The sequence below is a fragment of the Artemia sp. Qi Xiang Cuo genome, chromosome 21, assembly GCF_049724085.1.
Source record: "Artemia sp. Qi Xiang Cuo chromosome 21, ASM4972408v1, whole genome shotgun sequence".
NCBI classification, from domain to species: Eukaryota; Metazoa; Arthropoda; class Branchiopoda; order Anostraca; family Artemiidae; genus Artemia; species Artemia sp. Qi Xiang Cuo.
The window spans coordinates 2,056,349-2,081,437 of record NC_142814.1 but is presented as its reverse complement, the minus strand read 5'-3'; the positions used below and the strand labels follow the sequence as shown (position 1 = coordinate 2,081,437).

Below are 25,089 nucleotides of genomic sequence, written 5' to 3'. Positions count from 1 at the left end.
TTGGGGGGTAGCCATTGGGATATATTGAATATCTCATGATTTAATTTTCCAACTAGATGATACTCCTGGGTCACTGCAGTGGTCAACTCACCGTCAGTATCAACACCTGTTCGATATTCATAGCCCAGCGATTGTCCTCTCATCTCCTTGTATGCCTTTGGTGTCATCATCATAAATTGTATGTAGCTTGCATAGTTGGATAAATTATTGCTAGTGCTCACCAATGTCCCATTAATAAATACATTAATTTGCTTGACTAGGTTGTGGAGAATATAGTTTTCATATGAGATAACCTCGCCAGCATGTGGAGGTGTATTATCTGACTTTTTCTTCACCACAACATTTAAATCAATAAATGTTGACGACAAATAAATGAAATAGTCTTCATTGGAAAATATTTTACAGTGGATTTCTTCTGAGAGAGGCTTTTGGGTGTGATAATTCTCTTGTTAGCCATACTTGACTTTTACATAATCATTTTCAGCCTTATATTATATAAATGAGGAACTAATTGAAGGACGTGATTCCCTTTGTGGTAGATAAGTTATCATAGTAAAATATATCATTCTTTTATCTATCTATATTTTTCTTTTTCTTCTTCTTATTGGCCTTCGTTGTTTTAGTTCTCAAAGTCCTTTTTGATGTCCTTTTCTTCCTGCCTGGGTGGAGACTGATGAGTGAATGACGTGAACGTATACTTTTCAGTCACTCCCCATTTTGTCTAGATTTTAATTGTTCACCAACAGCTCTTGCTGAAGATCTAATATTTTCCTTAACATTCTCCTTGAAATTCTTGCCCGACCCCCAGTCCTGTAGTGTAGAGGCATCAAAATTCGATGCAGCAGGTACAAGATATTATCTGGCAAGGGGTAGTGCAGAACGAACTAGCCTAGCGAACCAGCTACCAAGACCATAGCCAGACATTGTAGTACGCCCCTTGTAGTATTCCAATCCATTGCCTATTTGACGTGGACTCAAAGCACCAACATAACAGTCAATATCGGGACAGACAAATGGAATTCTTCTATTGCTCATTTTTTAGGTGATTGTACCGTCGTTGACAATGGGTCGAAAATGACATGTAATCACTGCTAAGCCTTTTGAAATTGCTATTGGATCACCCAATTCACTTCTTAGTGTTAACTGACAGAGTTCCAGATAGGAAGTGTTTACGGGAATATACTGAAGATGCTTTATATTGTAGTGGTGAACATGTTCTTGATTGGTTTTTCGTTCAAGAACTCGTAGGAGGGGAACATTTGAATTACCATCCAGAGATGTTTCCACAAATGAAGCGTAGAGAAATATACAAGTGTCCGTGGAGAAGCTGGGTGCATAGTCTGCATAGATAACATGGTCAATACCATTGAAATTTTCTGTCTTAATAATACGTTTTTTAAAACCAAGAACCTCACGTAAATTCTCATTGAGGAAAATTCTTTCATTCTCAAATGGATTGGTAACATAAATTCTCCTTTGTTCCGTCGAGTAATTGAAAGTGAAACCGCCTTTTTTTCGACTTGCAATTTTTTTGTTGATAACTCGACACAGTTCATTCATGTTATTGTATTCCCTGTAGGGGATGTTAGCAATAGGGTACTGATTAGAGTCAAAAGTTGCCATTGCACCTTCATCACAGAATTCAAACGGTCGTATTTTTATTTCATATTTAAGGTCCTTTCTCAGGATGTCATAGGTATTTTTGAGAATACAGTAGACAAGAGCCACTTCATACGCACCGTCAAATTTGATGGCGGGGGAGAGTTTTGTCCAAAAATCACTTTTCATATTAAAGTCATTGTAGAGAGTATCGTAAACGTTTTACATGAAAGTTACATATAAATCATTGGGGATTGTCAATATCTTCAACACCGATCCAAGAATCAAAATCAGAGTTGTATCCTAGCCACCTAACAAGTAACTGTTTCTAACCCCTACGAGTACGTCTCTTTAATATCTTTTCAATTTGATAGATTTCACTGAAATTTTTAACTTTTTGCAATTCATAGTCATAAAAGCCGCCGAGAATCTCCTCATCTTTGGTATCACGCAAACGATCAGTTATGGGTTTAGTGTCTAGGATTTTTGCCACCTTAAAAAGTTCGGTGGACCACAAGTAATTCCCCTTTTCAAAAACATTAGTTGTTCTATTAATTCGAACAGTATCACCAACATTGAATTTATTCTTCTTCTTCTTCTTGACAGCCGACGATTCATTGGAATACTGTTTAAGAAAGGTGTCTATTGTATCATGATCAGAATGATGAACTTCCGTTGGTGTTGAGTTGGACAATGATCGATGAGGTCGTTTATTATAAATCAACATGATTTTATCTAGATCTCGAATAAAAGCCGGTGTATTTTTCAATGTACAATATCTTGAAATTAAAAGTCGAATACTTCTTATCAATCGTTCGGCCAATGCCGCCTTTATAGGACTGTGACTCTGATAAAGCAGTGTACTATATTTTTCTAGTACTTTTGCAACATGGGGATTAACAAATTCACTACCTCGATCCGTTTGAATTTTTTTATATGAATCCTGTTGGATAATACTTTCAATGGCCTGAGCAACTTCAACACCTCTCTATGATCGCAATGGAATTGCATATGCATAACGACTAGAAACAATGATTGCAAGTAGAATGTACTTGTATGGTGTATTGTGACGTCGCTGAACCTCATCTAGAGTCAGAAGATCTGCTTGCAGTATATTCAATGGGTAAAAGGCTTTAGAGTTTCGAGATTGATTGGCACGAAGTCTATGACTTATATGCAGAGTGTAACGTGATTCATTCTGTAGATAGTCTTGTACATTTTTAGTGCGAACACCAGCGACTTTGGAAAGAGTTGTGGGGGGACTTAAACTCCCCACCTCACCAATATTTTCATAAACACCTTTCAGAACTTCAACCATTTTCAACGTAAACACGTTGTGTAACGTCCGCTACCCTTTTGTATACTGGCCAGTGATGGTGGTGGTGGTGATGATGACTTGATACGTCTTCGCTTTTGTCTAGCTATCAGCGGTGTGCTAGTATTTTCCAAAATTGATTTAAAATCTTCTTCTTCAAGTTCATTTTTTAATGGTGTCAATGTTGTTGTTGATGATGATGATGATGACGATGATGTAGGTTCATTTAATTTTTTTAGAATTTGTCTATTGCCAATAAGACTTTTGGGGAAGTTTAATGTATTTAGAAAGTTGTATAGATGAGTGTCAAATGATAATAGTCCTTTACGATTTGTTACCATATCACAGATTAAATCAATTGGAGTAGAGCTATTGCCCCGTCGGAAAACCCTAGTACCGTTGATAAAATCTTTTAGGTTACATCGGGACAGTATCGATTCGCTGGGTCGTGTTCTTTGGTCGACCTAATTTGTGGTCCTTTTATTGACCAATGTAAAAAAAAACGACAAACTTAACAACTGATGCCAAATGTTTAACCCACACGACAGCTGAGAATAGTTTTCCTGCTTTGAATCAGCAGCAGCAGTGTACTTTGACAAATAGGGACTATGTGTGTCCACTCGGCGAAGTACATCTTAAAGTAAAAGCAGTTTTTATCATCCTCAATATTTTCATTGTCAAGGACTTTACTCAGAGTGTTCTCAAAGTGCTACAGGGGTGAGAGAGCGAGTTCTATTGGAGTAAAGTTATAGGGTTTTGACATTCTCTTTCTCTCTTTTAGAGAAAACTGTTTACAAGTCCTGCAATTATTGTCAGTAAAAGTGTGAAAAAGATACCACCCGCCCGAAGAAGTCGTTTACTTTTGAAATTATTTCTTTCTGTTTATATGCCCCTGTACGTACAATAGAAAGATGTTTCTTTGCCTGTTGCTTAACTACTTCTGGCACTTGAACATTACCCTCGGTCAAATTTAAACAAAGTTCGGATGTTAGATTAATGAAATCATTGTCAATACCGTGTTTGAGTATTGCTTTCCTAAGCGGAGGTTTTGAAGTGCTTAGAACTGAAAACAGATGTCAATTTTCATGTAGTTTCTTCAGTGTCATGATAGTGACTAATAGGTCTTTTTAGTGTTCACGGGGAGATATATTGTAATCTCATTGTCAAAAATATCTGTGACGACACGCAGATCCTCGGGTGTATTTTGATTAAGATCCAATAGGATGTGGCCGTAGGGTTTATTAGTTGCATGATTGTATGCGGAGAGTAGAAATTTGGGGGCCCCCGGATAGATTTGTGTATTGAGAGTTATTAGCGAGCTAGAATCACGAACAACTCTGTAGATGATATAGTAGGTACAGTTCAATGCAAGTGTTCGTATACATTTTCTCTGATGAAAGAGATTGTGTAGAACCAGAGTAACGAAAATCTGTTCATGATGAGAGCAAACAGTGAACAGTTGTAGCATTTCCTGGGACCATTGTTCAATAGATTCAGCCAGATCGTCAATGATCAACCAAGAGTTTTGTTCAATAATGTTGAAAACATCAAGTCCCTGTATGAATTGTATCTGCACCAACCCTGTCGTGGCAGCAATTGCTTTTATTTTATCATATGACTCCTGCCATATACTATAGCAATAGTAGATTTTTTTCGGCTTTTCCACAAACATTTTATCACAATTTTTAAATATTTTAGTTAAGAGTGTTGTTTTGCCCGACATTGACGGTCCACACAGAAACGATCTGAATGGTGTTTTAAATTGATACATGTTCCCTTCAACAGTTTACCTGGACAACTAACCGTAGACTATGGCTGTCTGATAACTAAATAATTTCCCTATTACTACTACTACTCCGCTCAAGAATAATAACGAGAATAAGAATAAGAATAAAGAATAACATTTTCTTTTATTATATAAATAAAAAAGGTGACAATACTTTAAATAAAAAAATACTACATTGAAAAAGGCAAATTAAACATTAATAAAAAAAAAATAAACTTTTTTTTTTAATTTATTTATAAAAAAAAATACAACATTAAAATAACCACAAGAAAAAAAAAAAAACAAACACTTAAATAAATACACTTTTTTTTTTCTGTTTATTTATTTATAAAAAAATACAACATTTATTGGAGTAATGCGCACTTGAAATAGAATAAACGTTTATTTACACCCTTTATATTTTTGGGGGCCCCCCCTCCCCCCCCGGGGAGGGGCGCGTGGCGGGGCCGGGGGCGGGCCGGGAACGGCGGGGCGCCGGGGGCCCGCTGGGCGGGGCCCGAGCCGGGGCCGACATTTTATACTTTCAAGTGATAAGCCTGGCAAACACACACACACACACACACACACATAGAAAATTTTGTGTTATAGAAAAAAAAAAATTTAAAAAAAAACCTACATACCCAAAAAAACCTCACCCCCCATATATCCTTTTTTTTTTTGTGAATTTATTTTAATTTTTTTATAACTTTTTTTTTTATGTTCACATTAAAATCAACTAGGGATTTAAATAAAAAAAGAAACTTTTGCAAAAACATAACAACATACTCAACTACAAATACGTTTTCCGATATGGCAGACATGGCGTTTTTCTCTACTCTAACTGGGTAGTTTTTAAATTGTAAAGAGCGAATCGCCATGACTGTCGCCCTTGGCACTAAACTACGTTCCACACAGTTTCTATACACACTCATGGCAAAATTATTTTTTACAAATTGTGTAGGTACCCCCTTACAAACTTGTTTGATATCCTTACTGTGCGTTTCCACACAGTATACCTTCGGACCAGGAAACACACCACTGGATATCTGATCGCTACCCGTTTCAGATTTTAACATTAACAATTGATTTGGGGCCTGGTGTTTCACTAGCTCTGGGTAGAGGGATTCATCCCAGTTAGTGTAGTCCATTCGTGAGCTAATGTACTCGCCATTTTCCAAATCATTCAATAGATTTTCAGTTTTGACTTTTAACAGGAGTGAATCAGTGTCCCCGTAGTACACTTGAACTTGTCCCTCAATCGGCCCCTGTACCTTGCATACATTATAATAAAATGACAACATGAGTTTCTTGGATATTTCAGTTATTGCACTTCCGCCTGCAATATTTTTATTCAATACAATGTTTCTTTTCTTGCGATGTAGGAGAACCATATTGGAGTCTATGATTGTGAACGACGTGAAGTTTGGATCTGCAATGATTCGAGCACAATCTCTGGGGTTGGTTACAGTGTCACATCGACTTCTGTGTCGTACGCTCTCGCGTATTTTACCGAAGGCCGAGTTCAAAATGGGTTTACAGACTTCTTTTTCAACCTTCGTTTTCGCTTCTGAATGTTTACTGACAAAGGTGTCAATAAACGTTTTCATGTAGGGCTTTTGATCAAATTGGAGGGCTCTATGAATCTTTGTGACTTTGAAACCATTGGACACCATCCATTTCAATAGCACGTGATGTACAACGATATTCTGTTTCGGGTTGAGATCGGCTATTAGTTTTTGTTTTGAAGGGACCCAGTGCATACTCCCGTCCTCTACTAAAGATAAATTGTAGGGGCTCAGAGAGTCCCTACCAACCGGTCTATTTATGCACGGAAAAACAAAGTCTTTTACCGAGTCATGTATTTCCATGGGTATTTCACCGTCAATTTCAAAAAACCATCTCTGTGCCCCATTCTCCTCAACACTGGCAATGTCGGGGAAATTCGAAGCACAGTGATTGTCAAGCCATTTATAATTGCCACACGGCAAACAGTAGTGAGGCATTGCCGATGGGTACAGAGAATTCATATCCAAAAAAACTGCGTCCGACTTTTCATCGGTGTGCTGTCCACTCGGATCAGTTTTCATGATACGATCCCCGTGAAAAACAGACCCCCCCCACATTGATCTCTCTACAAACAGATGCTGGTCCACATCGGTGATCAGACCTATTTCTTCTTTGCTGATTTTAAGTATCAAGTCCATCACACAATGGGGAGTGGAAAAATAATAACCTAAATCCAACACAAATTCCCCATAGATTTTATTCGTATTTTTGCACACAATGTCCAGAAGAGTGAGTACGTCACTAACCAAGTGTAGTTTACAATAATCCCACCCAATTTTACACCCACCCTTGACCAAAGCCCTCTGAGAAAATTCCTAGTCACTGGTGGTGTACACACTTTCAGCAAGAGACTTTTAAAAGGCTTCAATGAGTTGTAATGACATCTCATCTAGCATCGATCTCGAGTTATACTAATAATATGGATATATACCCTTACACGTCAATAAATGATACATTTCATTATCGGAGAAGCACTGTTTGAGGAGAGGGAAGCTATTAAAATTGTCACTTTTCTGTACCCGGATCAATTGAATTAAGGACTCGGAGAAGAAACTGAATGAGTCTAAAAAACGTATTTTATTGAGGTACGTGCTACCTCTGTCAACTGTTTTCAAAATGTATTCTAGCAGCAGTAGCTTCTACGATGATTTGGGTATGATATTATAGGAAAAAGAACCATCTATCCATGCGTGATCAACATTTCCCCCCTTGACAATTCGGGCCAACGCCGGAAGAACAAACTTTAAGTCATAATTGGAATTGTGTATAAAAACAGGTACGAAATATTGTTGTCTAACGTTTAAATTGCATGACTGGTGTGATAACCCTCTAAATTTACTCTCCCCCGATGTAAGTTCCTGCCACAAATGATTAGGGTCGATCGCCTTCCGCCTCCACCCAGTCCCAACACCATCATCAAATTCTACTTTGCAAAAACACCACAGTTTACGATTTTTAATGGCCACTATGTCATCTGGTGATAGGACCATAGGATAGTTTGTATAACGAAGGCGCGAAATTGCAGCGTTCGCTTTTTTGACTAGACTGACCAATGCCGAGCGCATGCAGTCTTCACCGTCACTCAACATCTCAACTACCTCCAGCACTTGCATGGTATTATTGGAATCTCGTTGCGCGTGAGCGTAAGAGACCCCTATGGCTTCATGTATTTTAACATGATTTAAATTTGACGGATCGCACACGTCTGTCAGCTTAGCCTCGCAGTCCAAAGTGATCTTATTGCTCTGCAGGAGCGTGTTTTGAAAATTTTTAAAACGTAAGATCGCTCTATCTCCGCTTACCGTCTCCGCAGCCTGGTATCCATGACGTTTACAGTGTTTCAGGTTATGCTTTCATTTTAAATCAGAGCTAAATCTTGAGGGGCATGTTGGACAGTAATAACAAAGACCTTTTCCCTTTTTACCCTCACATAGAACCCTACTAATATCCGTTATCGGACTGAAATGACCAATTGAATTGGAGTCTTTGGATGGGGTGTATAGAAGCCACACCCAATGTTTTACTGATTCAATTGAAGGAGCTCGCACTGGTAATAATACCCTCGTCTTATCGAAACGCTGAACCTCCTCAAATTCTGGTTCATGCTGTAGAACAGTGACACCAATCCTTAAATGTGTATTAGCCCGCTCAAAAATATCTATTCCTTTTAGTGTCACGGGAAATTGACCATTTAAACAATTAAAATTTACTTTTGGGAACTTTGAACCTTCCCTACCATTAAGTGCCATTTTGTCCAACTTTTTCTTAGTGGCGTCTTTTTGAAGTGGTCTGTATGCCGCAATTAAAAACGCATACTTGAAACACTGCAGCCTCGTATCGAAACAGATTCGTTTTATCCCCCTACACCCCTCTAAATCTGAATGATATTTTTATTAAATTGGCCTCCCGCCCCCCAGCCCACCTCGTACAAAAAAATCCTTTTTAAACCAACAGATTTTAACAATTAAAATTTATATAAATAAAACCACAGATCCACAACCCCCCTCGTTATAATTTTACCCCGTACTTTGAATACTATTGGCCCAATGTAGAAAAACCTCCCCAAAATTGGATAAATGCGGGTGTATTGCCAACCTCTCTGTGTGCAAGTCTTTCGAATACATCTCACCCGCACTTTCATTTAAAAAAAATATTTTTAGTGCTATTGATGCTTTTAAACTGACCCCCACCCCCCACACCCCCATTTGTTGTTCAAGAATGGCTCGAATCTTATCAGTATATGAATGTGTAATGGCCAGGGGATCTGGTATTATATCCCCCGACACTAGAGAGTTGAAAGGGTCACCGAATTTGGCCCTGTAGACCAGTGTGTGATGCAAGGCAGAGTTGGAGAGAAAAAAATCCGGAAGAGGGGATACTGTTGCTGTTGTATTACTACTACTTCTATCTATAGCATTAAGTGGAGTGGTGGGGGGTGACAGAGAATTGTCAATAGCACCACTCCCAGTCTGTTCAATCATATTGGGGGGGTGTGGCATGAGGTCCCCCAGCACATATTCCAATGTGTTTGGGGACAATTGGTCAAGCCAGCCTGTATTGTCCTCTGATCTAATTTCGTTATGAGGACCCGGTTCAGATTTACTTGTAACATCATCATCTAAATATTCACGTATGAAACTATCTGTCCACCCCGGATCCTCAACCATGTCAATATCACAGCTTAAGTCCTCCAGGCTGGCCATTTCCCCAAAAACATCGTTAAGGAAGCCACTTTCCCACTCCATATTCTCTAGGACCAGTATAGGTTCATCACGGAACTCCGTTGGTGGTGACAGAATTGGTCCTGTAAATATAGTTGCTTCATCACTCAATGGTGTCGCTGGTGGTGGTGTTATATTTTTAATCTGTAGAAAAAAAAAGTTTTATTTTTTATGTAAATTTTTTTATAGTTAATAAACTTTGTCAATTTCTCATAGTCATTGTCACACTATCACCTGAACAATTAAAAGAAGAAAAAAAAAGTTACATTCTCTTATGTAATTCATAATGTAAACTGAACATGTTAAAAAATATATTTTTTTTTTTTTTTTTTTTTAATGAAATATTATTCTTTTTATTATAAAAAAATAATTTTTTTTTTCCAAAAATTTTTTTTTTTTAAACAAAAATGAAAAAATTTATTAAAATTAGATTGTTTGAGCCCCGCTAATATCCTAATCTCCTGATGACGATAGCTTCCAATCTTGAACTTTTTATCTTTAAAAAGTATAAATGACACAAAAAGGTATTTTTTCAAAAATAGGGGGCAATTGCTCCTTATATCTCAATTGTCACCACTACTATCCTAAGCTCCTGCTGAAGATAGCATCGAATATTGAACTTTGTATTTTTTTTTAAAGTATAAATGCCAAAAAAAAAGGTATTTTTTTTTTTTTTTTTTTAAATAGGGGGCAATTGCCCCTTATATCTCAATTGTCACCACTACTATCCTACGCTACTTCTGACGCTAGCTTAAAATATTGAACTTTTTATCTATATAAATTATAAATTTAAAAAAAATGTTTTTTTTAAAAAAGAGGGGGGCAATTGCCCCCACTACTATCCTAAGCTCCTGTTGAAGAGAGTTTAGAAGATTTAACTTTGCATTTTTTTTAAAAATATAAATACAACAAAAAGGTATTTTTTCAATAATAGGGGGGCACTTGCTCCTTATATCTAATTTGTCACCACTACTATCCTAAGCTCCTGCTGAAGCTAGCTTCGAATATTGAACTTTGTATTTTTTTTAAAAGTATAAACTCCATATGTCGGTGGTTGATGGTGCTACCTTCTCAATAATCCGTATTTTCCTGTGTATTTTGCCAACGGATTTGTTTGAAGTTGACCTGGGCTAAATAAATGCTTGTAAGAGAGAGAAGAACTCTTTTCTCCATCCATATCAACAATTAAAGTGCAATTAAAATGTTGGATGGTCCTTTTTAGAACCCTCCCTCCCCTCCCCTCTCCCGGGGAGGACCCTTGGGAACCGGGAGCTTCCTTCGATGTAGGAGGATCGATACCCTTTCGAGTTAGGGGGATGGGGTATTGGACTTCACAACACTTTTCAAATAGAACAACCTCAAATTCTTTTTCGTAAACACCTAAGTGTTTCAATGAAATGATCAAAAACGCCTTCACCCAAATAATGTTTCTTAACACTACCGCGAAGACATATTTGGAAATTATCAAAAAAACCTTTTTCCCTGTGTAAATTGCTTATTGAAGATATACATCTTGGTATTTAAAGTCCAATTTGCATACGACCCTACTTAGAATTCATATCGGATTGATAGATCTGATAATTATAGCGGATGTATTCAAATGCATTAGGCACGAAAATACCAGTCTAAAAGTGCGCTTTAACTTTATATTATCAATTGTTTTCACTTTAGTTTTTTTCAAATAGTTAGTTTTTTTTTCTAAAATTAAAAATTAATTATAAAGCAAAATATTTATAAGTTACGAGGGATTGTTTTTTTTTTTGTTATAGAAATGCATGATAAGCATTACTTTATATACTCCAGCTAATTTGGTTAATGAAAGAAAATGAAATAGCTTAGAAACAAATTTTAAGTTTTTAAAAAGCTATGCCCCTGAGAAAATTTTGTCTTATTTTTTGAAAATAGGGATAGAAAAAAAAATATGTATATACTTACAAATTCCGATTGGACTTTTATATCTGAACTCCTTTGTAATACTTGAGGGGGTTAAGGTCACAATCTTCAGTAGGTTGAGCTGAGGCATTATATAAGGCAGTCCACTCCCTTTTCAAGTTCCTTCCAGCTGATATGGAGCTAACACGGGGGTCAGAGGTCCCTGTCATTAAAAGATTCGCAGGCATTGGCTGGTCTTGTGTAGTTCTAGTAGCGAATTTGATAACTGAAGGTCTTGTAGCTTGCATTAGTACACCTTCGCTATATCTTGACCTCTTTTCAGAAGGGGGGGTATTTAATGTTTCAACTTCCTTGAAAAAAAAAATGCATTTTTGGTTTTGGAAAATAATTAATTTTATGTTAGGAATTTAAATTAGTTCAAAACTTTTTTTTTTTTTCAATAGAGCTAAGCACTTTTTTCAAAAACATCCCTAAAAAGGTTAACTGTTCATGATAAAAATAAAACCTTAAATGCAGACTGGCCGGGAAGTATTTTCAAAAACAACCCAAAAAAAAAAAAAAAAAAAAAAAAAAGCCGCCGTAAGAGTAAAAAAAATTTATAATTATTTTTAGTTTTAAGATCAAAAGAAAAAAATAATTATAATTATTTAATTGAACTTATTTAAAGCGTTAGGAAATAATTTCTTCCTTAAATTAATGATAAGATAATTTATTTTTTTATTATAATAATGAGAAAATTTATACTCACCAGAAATTGCTTTGAATTATCCATTTTCTATGTAATTACAAAAAATGTCAGTTGTGTTATGTTCAATAAACTATTCCAAACTGTTGAGGTATCTAATTTGAAACTTGAATATATACAAAAATAATTACCTTCTAAAAAAGATACACCGGTTTTTCCGACACGGATGTAACCTAAAAAAAAACTTGTTTATCATGAAATAGAAATTCAGTTAATTGTGCCAGAAAAAACTTGAAGCAGACCAGATTATAACCAACCTGTTTGGTATGGGCACGTACGCAAAGTATATACCTTCAAGCAAATTCTACATGATATTTTAAATTACTATAGCTTCTATAGAAATGATACCTCTTTGCTAATGACCCTGGTAACCCCAATTCGTTGAAAACCTACACGCATACCCGCTGCCTCAGGCGTAAGTTTGCGGGTAGGGTTTTAATCTATTATACGGTTACTACTAACATTGGGTAAAGTTCATAACTTTCAGCCCTCCCCCCGGGGACTTTGGGGGGATTAAGTCATCCTAAAAGACCTAGTTATCATATTTTCGACCATGCTGAACAAAATAGCAATCTCAAAATTTTGATCGGGTGACTTTGGGAAAAAATGAGCGTGGGAGGGGGCCTAGTTGCCCTCCCTTTTCTTTGGTCACTTAAAAAGGGCAGTAGAACTTTTAATTTCCGTTCGAATGAGCCCTCCCACGATATTCTAGGACCACTGGGTCGATACGATCACCCCTGGAATAAAAAAACAAAAAAAACGACAAACAAATAAACACGCATCCGTGATCTTTCTTGTGGCAAAAAATGCAAAATTCAAAGTTTTTGTATATAGGAGCTTGAAACCTCCTCAGTAGGGTTCTCTGATACGCTGAATATGATGGTGTGATTTTCATTAGGGTTATATAACTTTTAAGGGGTCTTTTCCCTTTTTTTCGAAAATCAGCCAAATTTTCTCAGGCGCGTAACTTAAAAGGTAGGACTAAACTTGATGAAACTTATATATTTGAAATCAGCATTAAAATCTAATTCTTTTGATGCATCTATTGGTATCAAAATTCTGTTTTCTACAGTTTCGGTTACCATTGAGCCGGGTCGCTCCTTACTTACAGTTCGTTACCACGAACTGTTTGAAAAATTATGTACGTTTGTTTTTCATCTGTATAATGAAATAAAACATAATTACCTAATTTTAATTTAACGTTTGTAATATATTGAAATGACAACATGAGCCCCATTAGTACAATCTTAAAAGTTTAATTGATTCGATTAGTAGAATAAAAACTTACCACCTTTTGGTAGATAGATTATGTATAAATATAATAAATTATTATATATAAATTATAAAATATTTATAAACTACATATAAATTAAAGATGCTCCGTTCGCACCGTATCACCAATAAGTCTATTTGAACAAGCCCATTGAAAACAGGCCTGAAAAACTTAATTGGAGACCATAAGCCCGTTTCAAAATTAATTATAATAATGATAATAAAGAAAAAAAGAACATGAATTATACTGAAATTATTCAATTTTTTTTAAAAAGAATGGAGTAAAACAACTTGGTATTACGTCAATTATTAGTAAATAATGATAATTTTTCGTTATTAGTAATTACCGTTAATAATAAAAGTAAATTATTAGTTCATAATTAACTAATTACAGAGTTAAAAAATGTCAAAATTATGTGTTAAGTTTACTTAAGCTGAATTCACACAAGTGCTTAGCAAGATATCATTGTCTGGATAAAATCCATTTCGACCAATCATAACTCGTTTTCTTCTTTATAAACAGTTCTGATTGGTTCAAAATACAACGTGATATTAGCCCGATTGCTAATAAATAATAATAATTATTAGTTCCTAACTATTAACATTAGTTATGAAGGTTAATTATTAGTTAATAATTAAATGATTATATGGTTGAAAAAATGGCAAAATTATGTGTGAAGTTTACTTAAGCTGAATCCACACAAGTGCTTAGCAAGATATCATTGTCTGGATAAAATCCATTTCGACCAATCATAACTTGTTTTCTTCTTTATAAACAGTTCTGATTGGTTCAAAATACAACCTGATATTAGCCCGATTGTTAATAAATAAATAATAATTATTAGTTCCTAATTATTAACGTTAGTTATAAAGGTTAATTATTAGTTAATAATTAAATAATTATTAGTTAATAATTAAATAATTATTAGTTAATAATTAAATAATTATATGGTTGAAAAAATGGCGAAATTATGTGTCAAGTTTACTTAAGCCGAATTCACACAAGCGCATAGCAAGACATCATTATCTAGATAAGATAAATTTCAGCCAATCATAACTTGCTTACTTTTTTAATAAACAGTTGTGATTGGTCCACAATGATTTATTCTAGACAGTGACTTCTAACAAAACACACGTAAGAAAGACACAAATTAGCTTTTAAACACTCAGTGTCTGATGGCAACCAAGTTTGTTTCTTTTTACATTTTTTATTATTAATTATAATTTTTGCTGGATATTTAAACTATTATTTTTTAAAATAAATTGTTGCTATTATTTGATTTTAATAATAGTTGGTGATTTACATTCAGTGTTGAAATTTAATATTTAACAATGCTAACGCCAGGCTGATAGAAGCTATATTCCGGTAATATATTAGAAAGTCAATTAGAATTTGCATAATATAATATATAATAAATCTAAATTATTATATATATTAAAGTCTAGCTGGATACCAATTTATTGCAGGATATCTGTGTATTATGCTTGACTACGGAATTCCCAGAAAAATAAGATTTTAGTTATAGTAGCCCCCTACATCCCTCCAAACTGACACATAAGTCCCTTAAACTCTGTTAAACTTTAATACTACCACTACTACCAACAGCTCGCTGCAGCACGAATCCGTTTGAGGCCAGCACAATTCCGCACACTGTCAGTTACGCGCACTGCTTTCAACCGCAATCTATTCAAAGCTCCACTCCTCACCCCCTCCCATGAAGTTCCGATCTTCTTCAAATCCTTCCATGTGACGGTGGCCGGCGTTTGCTCCCCCCCCCCCCCCCGGAAAATACCCCCTGGAAAATACTCCTCCTCCCCCGTGGCTGGTTAATCTCCTATCACTTTTGACTTATAAAAAAAGGATTTGAACTCTCAATTTCTGATCTAATAAGCACCCTCCGAAGTTCCTGCGACCACGAGTTTGAGGTGTGGATGAGGAAGGGGCATTCCCCCTCCTATATGGAATAAACTCTGCTCATTTTGGGGTTTAACGTTACTCTTTACCTTCATAATAACAGCGTACACCAGAAATATTCCCAGAAATCATAAGGGAGTAGATATCAATTTCACATTTTGATGCGTTTTTTAAAGTTACCTTTGTACCCCCCCCCCCACCCGAAAAAGTTCTGGTCACGGGCCTGGGGATTATACATCAATTTCTACCTCCACCCTCTCCTGGTCTCTCCCTTAGAACTAATTCTGTATTTATCTGATGGGTCAATGAGAGCTGGGATGTTTTGGCATTAAAATGCATAATTTGAGGTATATCCCTCCCTCCCAAACTACAAAACAATCAGAAAACCCCATTGTAGATGTTCAAGTGCCTTTTTAAGTTTTGTAATTTGTCAATTACTTATAGATAGTATTCGTTATTTGGAAACATACGGACATTTTTCGCAGGGGAGTTTTCTGCAATGGGGGGGGGGATTGTTCAGGGGAATTTTCAGCGGGGGGGTATTTTTTGGGAATAATTTCCTTTCAGCAAGGATGTATTTTCCGGTGGGGAGGGGTATTTTCCACGGGGAAGTATTTTCCGGGAGGGGGTAGACGTCTGGAACCCATATGACACCTTCCCGGCTCACTTGGGGACGAAATGCTATTCGTCTGGCCCTAGACGTACGGTGAAAATGCATTATCTTTGGCAATCGGTTATACTTCATCCGGAAAACGTGGCCTAGTCATCTTCACCTCTTTTTCATTATAACCCGGAGAGTGGGATCGAACCATATACTATAACCTTTCAAAACTCACCACTTGAACAGATCTTTCTAATTTCGCTTTTGCATCCGAAAGTTCACTCCTAAGTTCTTGAACTGTTTCTCGTAGCCTTTCATTTTCAGCCTTTTCTTCCTCGTAAAGCTGCAAAAGAAATATTTCATAGTAAAAGATCAAATACACTTGCTTTTCAAACGAAAAATCCTAAATAAAAACATTTTTTCAGGAAAATATTGATCTACTTTTGAAGTATAGGGAAATTACATTTCCTAAAGGAAAAGCTATTCAAACTTGAATAATCTATTTCCATTTGAAAAGAAATAAGAGAAAGAAACACAGCTTTATGTATTACTCTTTACAAAATCGCTGACACCAATAAAAACAAACAAAATACGTTTAAGCTTGGAAAATGAATTTCCGAAATTAGATTTCTCCTTTTTACCAAGGAAGATGAAATCCAATATAAATGAAGAACCAAGGAAAAAAAAGATCTAAGAATTAAAACGAAGTTTGTAGAAAACCTAATTGTTGGTCATATTCACTTTGGCTCCAGTTCGAGTTTCAACTACAGTCTTTCTGCAGTCTTTACCAAAGAGAAGCGACACAAGAAAAGCAACCCAATAAGAGAAGCAACTCGAATTCAACCTCAAAAAAGAAAAGAAAAAAAGAAACAAAAAGCCTTCCACTTTTACCTTGTAACATGATTACAAAGGTAATCATGCAAATTAAAATAGGATTGAACCCGTCTTACAACCCAGTCTTAAAATCAATAGCTAAAGACGAGAAGCAACTCAACAAGAGAAGTTACTCATTCGTCCCTGAGAAGAAAGAAAACGAACGCCTTCCTTCGTTACCTAGTAAATGATTACCTTGTACCTAGTAACAGTAGGGGGCTCCGAATAAAAAAAAAAACGCACACCAAGTGGCGCGTGCCAAGCGTGAAGGAAGTGTGCCAAGCGTGAAGGAAGTGTGCCAAGCGTGGCGGAAACCGTCTTAAAATCAAAAGTTAAAGACGAGAAGCAAATCGACAAGAGAAGTAACTCATTCGTCACTAAGAAGAAGAAAAAAAAACGCTTTACGTCGTTACCTAGTAAAGGCGTACCTAGTAACAGTAGGGGGCTCACAATAAAAAAAAAAACGCACACCAAGTGGCGCGTGCCAAGCGTGACGGAAGTGTTCCAAGCGTGGCGGGAACTGTCTTAAAATCAAAAGTTAAAGACGAGAAGCAAGTCGACAAGAGAAGTAACTCATTCGTCCCTGAGAAGAAAAAAAACGAACACCTTTCGTCGTTACCTAGTAAATGCTTACCTAGTACCTAGTAACAGTAGGGGGCTCCCAATTAAAAAAAACGCACACCAAGTGGCGCGTGCCAAGCGTGACGGAAGTGTGCCAAGCGTGGCGGGAACTGTCTTAAAATCAAAAGTTAAAGACAAGAAGCAAATCGACAAGAGAAGTAACTCAAATTCATACCCGAGAAAAAAGAAACGAACGCCTTCCACCGTTACCAAATACCGAGTAATGTTAGGGGGCGCCCAATTTCATAAATAACGTACACCAAGTGGCGCGTGCCAAGCCTCACGGAAGTGTGCCTAGCGTGGCAAACATTGTGTTAATCGCGGCGGAAACCTTGCCATGCGTGACAGAAACTATGACAAGCATGATGAAACTTTGCAGCACACGTGGTGTTCTGAGATGTAAAGCAGGTGGCGGAAAGCGGGCACCCCCCTTGGCTTATGGCCAAGATATCCAAAAAATAATATATAAATATAATCGAGGGAAATATGTAATTTTTATGAAATTACTTTAAGAAAAAAGGGATGCAACAATATACGGAATTAAATAAACGTGTCTGTGCGGGGAGAGCAGAGAAACCTGTGTTTATCTATGTTTTTTTGCCCCGCCCCCAGATTTTGAAAAATACGTTTTTGGTGTATTGTTATTAAAAATCGTATTTTTTAATATAAGTACTGATAAATTAAAAACCAGTAAATTTAACCCCCCCCCCAAAAAAAAAGAAAAAGAAAAACACATTTCCCCTACCTTTAAAATTCTGTGAATTGACGCCACTGAATTAAACACAAATAACCAAACGCATACAAAGCGTTACATTTCATGATGTGGAACAACATAGCAGCCGACGTTATCAGGTTGCCTTTTGAAAGGATCAGTCCATGGCAATATCAAATATCAAATTTGATTAACCAAATTTGTACACAAGGGTTGGCCTTATGACCCATACATCCCTTCCCCAATATCTTGACTCTTACACCTTCAGCACAATTTGATTATTTTTTTTTTTTTTTTAACAGCCTCTGCCCCCCCCCCCCCAACCACCAAAAAAACAAAAATAAAATGATGCCAGAGACTAACTTTAATCCAAGTAGCAACCATGGTAACAATAAAATGGTTCAAGAGAGTATTTCCTGACTTCCCTAAAAAGCTTTCTTTTGAGCTAGCTCGTCTTTGAAATGTATTTATAATTTAAACCAAATCATTATTCAGGATTTCATGACGCATTTACCAAGAACAGAAGTGAGCAATTCTTTTCAAGTTCGAGCCATTAATTACGAATACTTTTGCAACAGAAGAAATAGCATAACATTCTCTTGATTTACTCATGAAAAGGCTAGTCTTATCGAACCGGGATAAGTCCCGGTTTGCAGAAAAAAGAAAGGAAAACGAAACAATAATGACCTAACCTGACTATAATCCAAGTAACAACCAACAACAGTGGTTAAAACTAAATGATCCAAAAAGTTTTATTTCTGGCTGCCGAAAGAGCTGTCTTTAATGTTGAGTCACTTTCGAAACACGTTTATAGTTCATGCAAATGAGCAAAAAAAAAAACAAAAAAAAAAAAACAACACAGTATTAAGGATAATTTCCTACTCAACATTATTTTCAGACGGTTTTTATTTCCCTGCGTTCGAACCATTAAGTTTAAATTCTTTTCTCCGTTCCCGGTACGTTAAATTTTCGATTTCACGGCGTATTTACTGAGAACAGAAGGGGACAAGTTCTTTTCAAGTCAGAGTTGCCAAACTATGAAAAATGTACAGTAAAACTGGTCCCAAGACAAAGAAATACGACTTTTATGAAGTAAAAAACATATTATTATCTTGATTTACTTAGGGAAAGTTCTCACCAGTCTCACCAAAAACAGGCAAGTCCTTCATTGAAGTTTTGTAGAGAAGCGAAGAAAACGATCAAGTCCTTATTAACGATTAAGCCGAGTTGCTTGGGAGTGTTCTAATTTATCGCCATGTATCACTGCGACAAAAAAAAACACATTGAAAAATTAAAGTCAAAAAGCCTAACTGTGATCAATTGATGCTGTAGATAGTTATCTGGGATCACAGTATATAAATTATAGGCAGTATGATATTTCCCTATCTCACCCATTATAAAAACCCGGACCGAGGTGCGAGTGCTCCACAGAACGTATAAACATAAGCGACACTAGATCTTTTCACGGGTAGACAAGTCAGATTTCTCTTGAACGCGAAACTTGGCTTCAACGTTGGAACATTAAAATTTGAAGAAACTAATTTTAAATTAATTTATTCCAATACATATATGAAAATCGGTAATTAGTAGTGCAATGTTATTATTAGATGTTTTTAGGAATTAAAAGAAGGTTTCGAAGTCTCAAGTCGGTTTCAAAGGCATTTTGAGAAAGTTTCTACCAAAATACGTGTTCCAGGGTAATTGGACCGCTGATGGCAGATCAAATGAGAGGAGCTGTTTGTACGCGCTAATGCAAGAATAAGTGGGAGGAGCTGTTTGTTCGCACCGAGAATGAAGAGCCAGAAATTATCTGTGGTAAACTTACTGCTATATCTTTATACTGTGTTGGGGATGAAACAAATTCAAAAGCATTAATGCCAGCTAAAAACAACGAAAATAGACGAATAATCTATGAATACTAGTGAGATCGAAAGCGCCGAGAGAATGTTGTCTATGGTGGAGGGAGTGTCACTGTTAACTGCGTGGCGTTTTGCAAAAAGGGCTTAAGTCCAATTTTTCTCTGAAAATGAGTTACACATATGGTTCGAAAAAACTCGAAGAGATCTAGCGATTGGTCTATTCAAAATGCGTTTACCTTTAATCCTGACCGAGTTATAAATTGTTTCAAAAGGGCGTAAAAACTTACCTTCTAAGTAACGAACAATTCAGCAATTTGGACATTTCCAGCAAATTCCAATTGAAAAGTTAAATTGCAATTTATGAGAAAGACTTGTTCATTATGCCTTTTTATTTTTATTTTACTCATCTTTAAAATTAAGAAAAAGTGGACATACAAGTGGACATAAGCCTTAGCAAAACGCCACGGAATATACAGAGCCACATTCCACATACCTTGCTTAAACGTTCCAGACTCAGGCAAAGAGGCGCTGTGGGTCAAAGTGAACCTCCTGAATAAGTCTGTCTTATAATAGCCGCCATAACTTGAGGCAATCTTTGAATTTTCCAACGATTAAGCATAAGTGCTGTTATTTGATAATACAATAACAGGGATAGAGAGGGTCAACCGAGTACCCTTGCTACCCAGGGAGGTCCTGACAAGGTTGCAGAAGCAAATTAATGAGTCATGTTAGATTCTATCGAAGTTCATATTTCACGTAAGAAGATACTCATATCAAGCAAAGATAAACCTCGGTTAAGTATCGACTGTAAGAAGGCTATCAGAACTTAGCAGAAAGAATACAAACATTAACTTTCGTCCACCACTTCCATGTGGCCGGAGAAGAAAAATATTACATTGAAGGAAAATAAGAGAAATGCTGGGTTGCTGTTTATCTTTTTCAATCTAATTTTGATTTCAAGCAATCACTAAATAGTCCCTGTCTTATCATTTATGATGAGACATTCTGTGATATCTTTTGTCTCAGAGTGAAGACAATCGACTACGACTCACAAAATTGCAGCGACCCTCTTCGTGTGATCGCCAATCTGGACTACAATGCAACAATAATTTCACCATCAAACTTCAGACTGCTTTAACAAAAAGCTGGTTTTGAATAGTAAATGAGGCAATACCATCGTCAAAAGGGACACCCATTACCTCCTCTCAGACTAATGGGACTATGAATCAAGATTCTCAGTCAAAGACTGAAGTTCTTGCTTAGACTTTGCCTGAGTTTTACAGTCTTGATGACAACAGTCCTCGATCGCGTCAACTACTCTGCTTAGTAGGTATTACAGCAACTTGATGTAACGAAAACATCCTGTCCAAATAAGACATCAAATGCAAAGTAGTACCGAACTATCTGGTTCTCTGCTATCACTGTTTCGGCTCTGCTTTCTTTCGCTCATGCCACTTCGCAGGGAAGGAGAGGTCGTAAAAACTTCGAAGGGGGCTTATTAGATATCGAAATGTGTAGTGCCCTTTTTAAAAGTCGAAAAAGATTAGACCGCAACCAGCCCGCCTTCTACGCCCCTTTTTAGCTGGGGGATCATCATGTCTCTGGAACGGCTAAGGGTATAAGTTGAAACTGCCAGAGAATATTGAGGGGGAATTGGACTGAATCCAAAGACACTATGTGGATTCAGGTTATCAAAATAGCGTGTCTACAAAATTTCAGGAACAGCTAAGGATATTAAGTTGAGACTTTCATAGAATATTGAACTATATCAAAAGACACTATGTGTATCCAGGTTGTCAAATGGATGTCTCAGCAATATCCCAGGTAAGGCTAAGAATATTCAGCTGAAACTTACAGGGAACTTTAAAGGGGATGCTGAACTAATTCGAAACACTATGCGCACCAAGGTATCCAAAGAGAGTATCTGCAATAGCATAGGTCCCTTTAAGGATATTAATTAATAGATTAAGGGACTCAGTTGAAACTTTGACGTCGTATTTTTATCTTTATTTTTTAAACAGCAAATAAGAAGTCCTGTTAATTAATCAGCTCAAAATGCATCTATTTAAACCAACACCCCGTTAAAAGAAAATATAACGCAATAAGATTCTTATACCGAGACGGTCAATCAATTTTCGTCTATATTCAAGGTCGTAACATGGTGGGGGATCAGGACGGCTTAGGCACTATAGAAGTCCAACATTTATGCAGATTTTAAGTCCATTTATTTGAATAATATCAGCCTTAACTATCCATCCAAAGTTCCAAAGTAAAACTATTATTATAATTTGTTGCAATTTTTTTTTCTCCAAAATGTAAATAGCAAGCCACAATTTTGGATTCATAAGATGGACCCCTCCCCACCAAACAAAAAACTCTATGAATATTCCTTTTTTTTATTCCGATAAAAAAAGCAATGTCAATTGAAAACGAACAGAAAATAATAATAAAAAAAAAATCTTCAAAAAAGAAGTTTTTCAAACAAAACTATAGAGCCACATTAAGCCATACTTCTACTATTATTAACAACTCACTGCAGCACCGTGCGGCCCTGCAGCACTAGGCCAGCACAGCTGCGCACGCTCTTCTTCCGTCTCAATCTACTCAAAACTTCCCTATTTGCATCCCCCCTCTAAAGAAGTCCCCATTTCCTTTAATTTCTTTCTTACGGCCTCTTCCGACTCCATTCCGGGACGAACCTGCCTTTCGTTTGGGCCTAGATGGTTAGCCGAAAAGGACTATCTTTGGTAATTTGTCATTCTTCATCCGCAGAACGTGACCTAGCCATCTTAACCTTTCTCTCATTATAGCCCTGATAGAACCATATTTTTCGTATAGCTTACTCTTTGAAATATGGTCAGTCAGACGTGAACCCAAAAGAATCCGTAGATGTTTCCCTCTTGAAAACATCTAATAAATCCTCCTCTGTCTTTTGGAACACCCACGTTTCAGAACTAAACGTTTCAGAAGCTCCAATATTCTAGTCTTGGTCGACAGACTTATCTTCCTTACCTTTGACTGTGAAAAAACATCCTGGGCCTTGGCTATTCTACTTTTAACATCTTCACTACACCCCCCATCTTTACTATTACTGCTACCCAGTTAGGTGAAAGTATCCACTTGATCGATCTTCCCTTCACCCAATATCAAGCCTTCTTCACTTTTTCCAGTCTAAACGACTTAGTCTTCTTAATATTAATTTTCAAGCCTATTCTTGCACCCTCAATTCTCAAAACCTTATATTTCACACTAGAAGCAGACACAAATCGCTAATAATAAACTGATTTAAATAAATAATAAATAAAAAATACAAATAATATATTGATGGGATATGATATATCAGTGAATGAATGAAAACCAAAACGAACAGAAGTTATTAATAATCAGAATGATCAGAATTAACAATACAGTTAATAAATTCGACAATACGAAACAGGTGCAAGGCCAACAACCTCTAAAGGTCGGAGAGTCATTTGTGCTTTACTAGAAAAAAAAAATATTTTAAACGATTCCTATTTAATAAATTAAGTCCTAAATTGCTGATACTTTTTGAAATGAATTTTATTTTAGTTTGTACTCGCATTAGTTTTTTTTCAGTAATATTTGTTATCATAGTACTTTTTTTGTTGATTTTGTGAAGAATAAAACACGCTACTCAAAATCAAAATCGTTTTCATTATAGCGCTAATAACGCTCTGGCCTTTAGAAGGATTAGGGGGCGTTAGCCCTGCTAATATTCGTAGGAATACTAATATTGGTAGGAATATTAGTGAAAAAGCTTCATGTTTAATAGAGAGGAGAAGGGGCTTGATCAGTGATAGATCATATGAAGACAAAAGGAATGTAAAGGAAGTGGAGAAAGAATTAAAATATGAACTAAGGAGGTGTGAAGTGGGGGCCATGGATAAAATTGCCGAGGATCTGGAGGATGCAGCTAGATGGCATAATAGTAAAACATTGCACTGGCATGTTAATATATTGACACGGAGTAGTAAATCCGGATTTGTCCCAGTTAAAGATAGGAACGGGGCAACAATTAGTAATAAGGAAAGAATTAAAGAGAGGTGGGCAGAACATTATGAGAATCTGTAAAACCAAGATAGAGTTGCAAGAAAAGATATAGAGGAAAATGAAAAAGTTTGTGATCCTTAGATGTGAAGGAAGATTTGTTTTGTGAGGAAGAATAAGCGACAATACTAAAAGGATTAAAAAATAATAAGGCAGCAGGTGCTGACAGTGTGGTAAATGAGTTTCTTAAATATGTTGTCTCTGAGGTTAGAAATAAGTTAGGAAAACTTAATTAACCCACTTTATAAGAAAGGTGATAAGGGTGATTATGGTATTTATCGAGGCATTAGACTGGTCTCTAGGTAGCAAATTACTTAGTAATATGATACTTTTTAGACTGAGAGATGCTGTAGACAAAGTTATAAGAGAAGAACAGTGCGGTTTTAGAAAGGGTACAAAATGCGTCGACCAAATTTTCCCTCTTAGGTTAATAATTAAGAAGTGTCTGAGTTGTCAAACATCTTTGGTCCTCTATTTATAGATTATGAGCAAGCATTCGATTCTGTTGATAAAAGAGTTTTAGCAAAGGTCTTATCCTTGTATGGTATACCAGACAAATACATTAAAGTGATTAGTGCTATGTACGAGAATAATACTGATGCCGTTAAGGTAGGAAATGAGGTTAGCAGCTTGTTTTGTATTAACCAGCTTTGTATTAAGTAAGCAAGGCTGTGTTCTATCCCCCTTTATATGGACCATTTTGTTGGATTTCGTCTTAAAGGGCACAAGAAAGGCAATGGGAGACCACAGAATCAAATGAGGAGGAAAAACTCCCCTGGACTTAGATTATGCTGATGATTTAAGCATCCTAGATGAGAGTGAGATCAAAATGAATGAACTTTTAGAGGTTTTGCGAGTTCGGGGTGCTAAAATAGATTTAAAAATTAAAGTTAAGAAGACTAAACCACTAAGATTAGGAATAAGTGAAGACGAAAAGGTGACATTGGGTAACGAAAAGATTGATCAGGTGGGTAGCTTCCCTTACCTTGATATAATTATTAGTAAAGACGGAGGGAGCAGTGAAGATATTAAAAGTATTAAAAGCCAAGGCTCAGGGGTTTTTT

At 36.3% G+C, this 25,089-nt stretch overlaps 2 protein-coding genes across 2 annotated transcripts in view; both read right to left on the bottom strand.

The window, feature by feature from the left end:
• The window catches only part of LOC148939138 (uncharacterized), a 303,986-nt gene that overhangs the window by 33,095 nt on the left and 245,802 nt on the right, over positions 1-25,089 (bottom strand). The gene's annotated exons all lie outside the window — the stretch shown is intronic.
• LOC148939139 (uncharacterized) overlaps positions 1-25,089 on the bottom strand; it is a 258,930-nt gene that overhangs the window by 23,726 nt on the left and 210,115 nt on the right. The window contains exon 16 of the mRNA XM_089107216.1: positions 16,128-16,235. Coding sequence (XP_088963342.1) covers positions 16,128-16,235 — 108 coding nt within the window. The remainder of the gene's footprint in view (positions 1-16,127; positions 16,236-25,089) is intronic.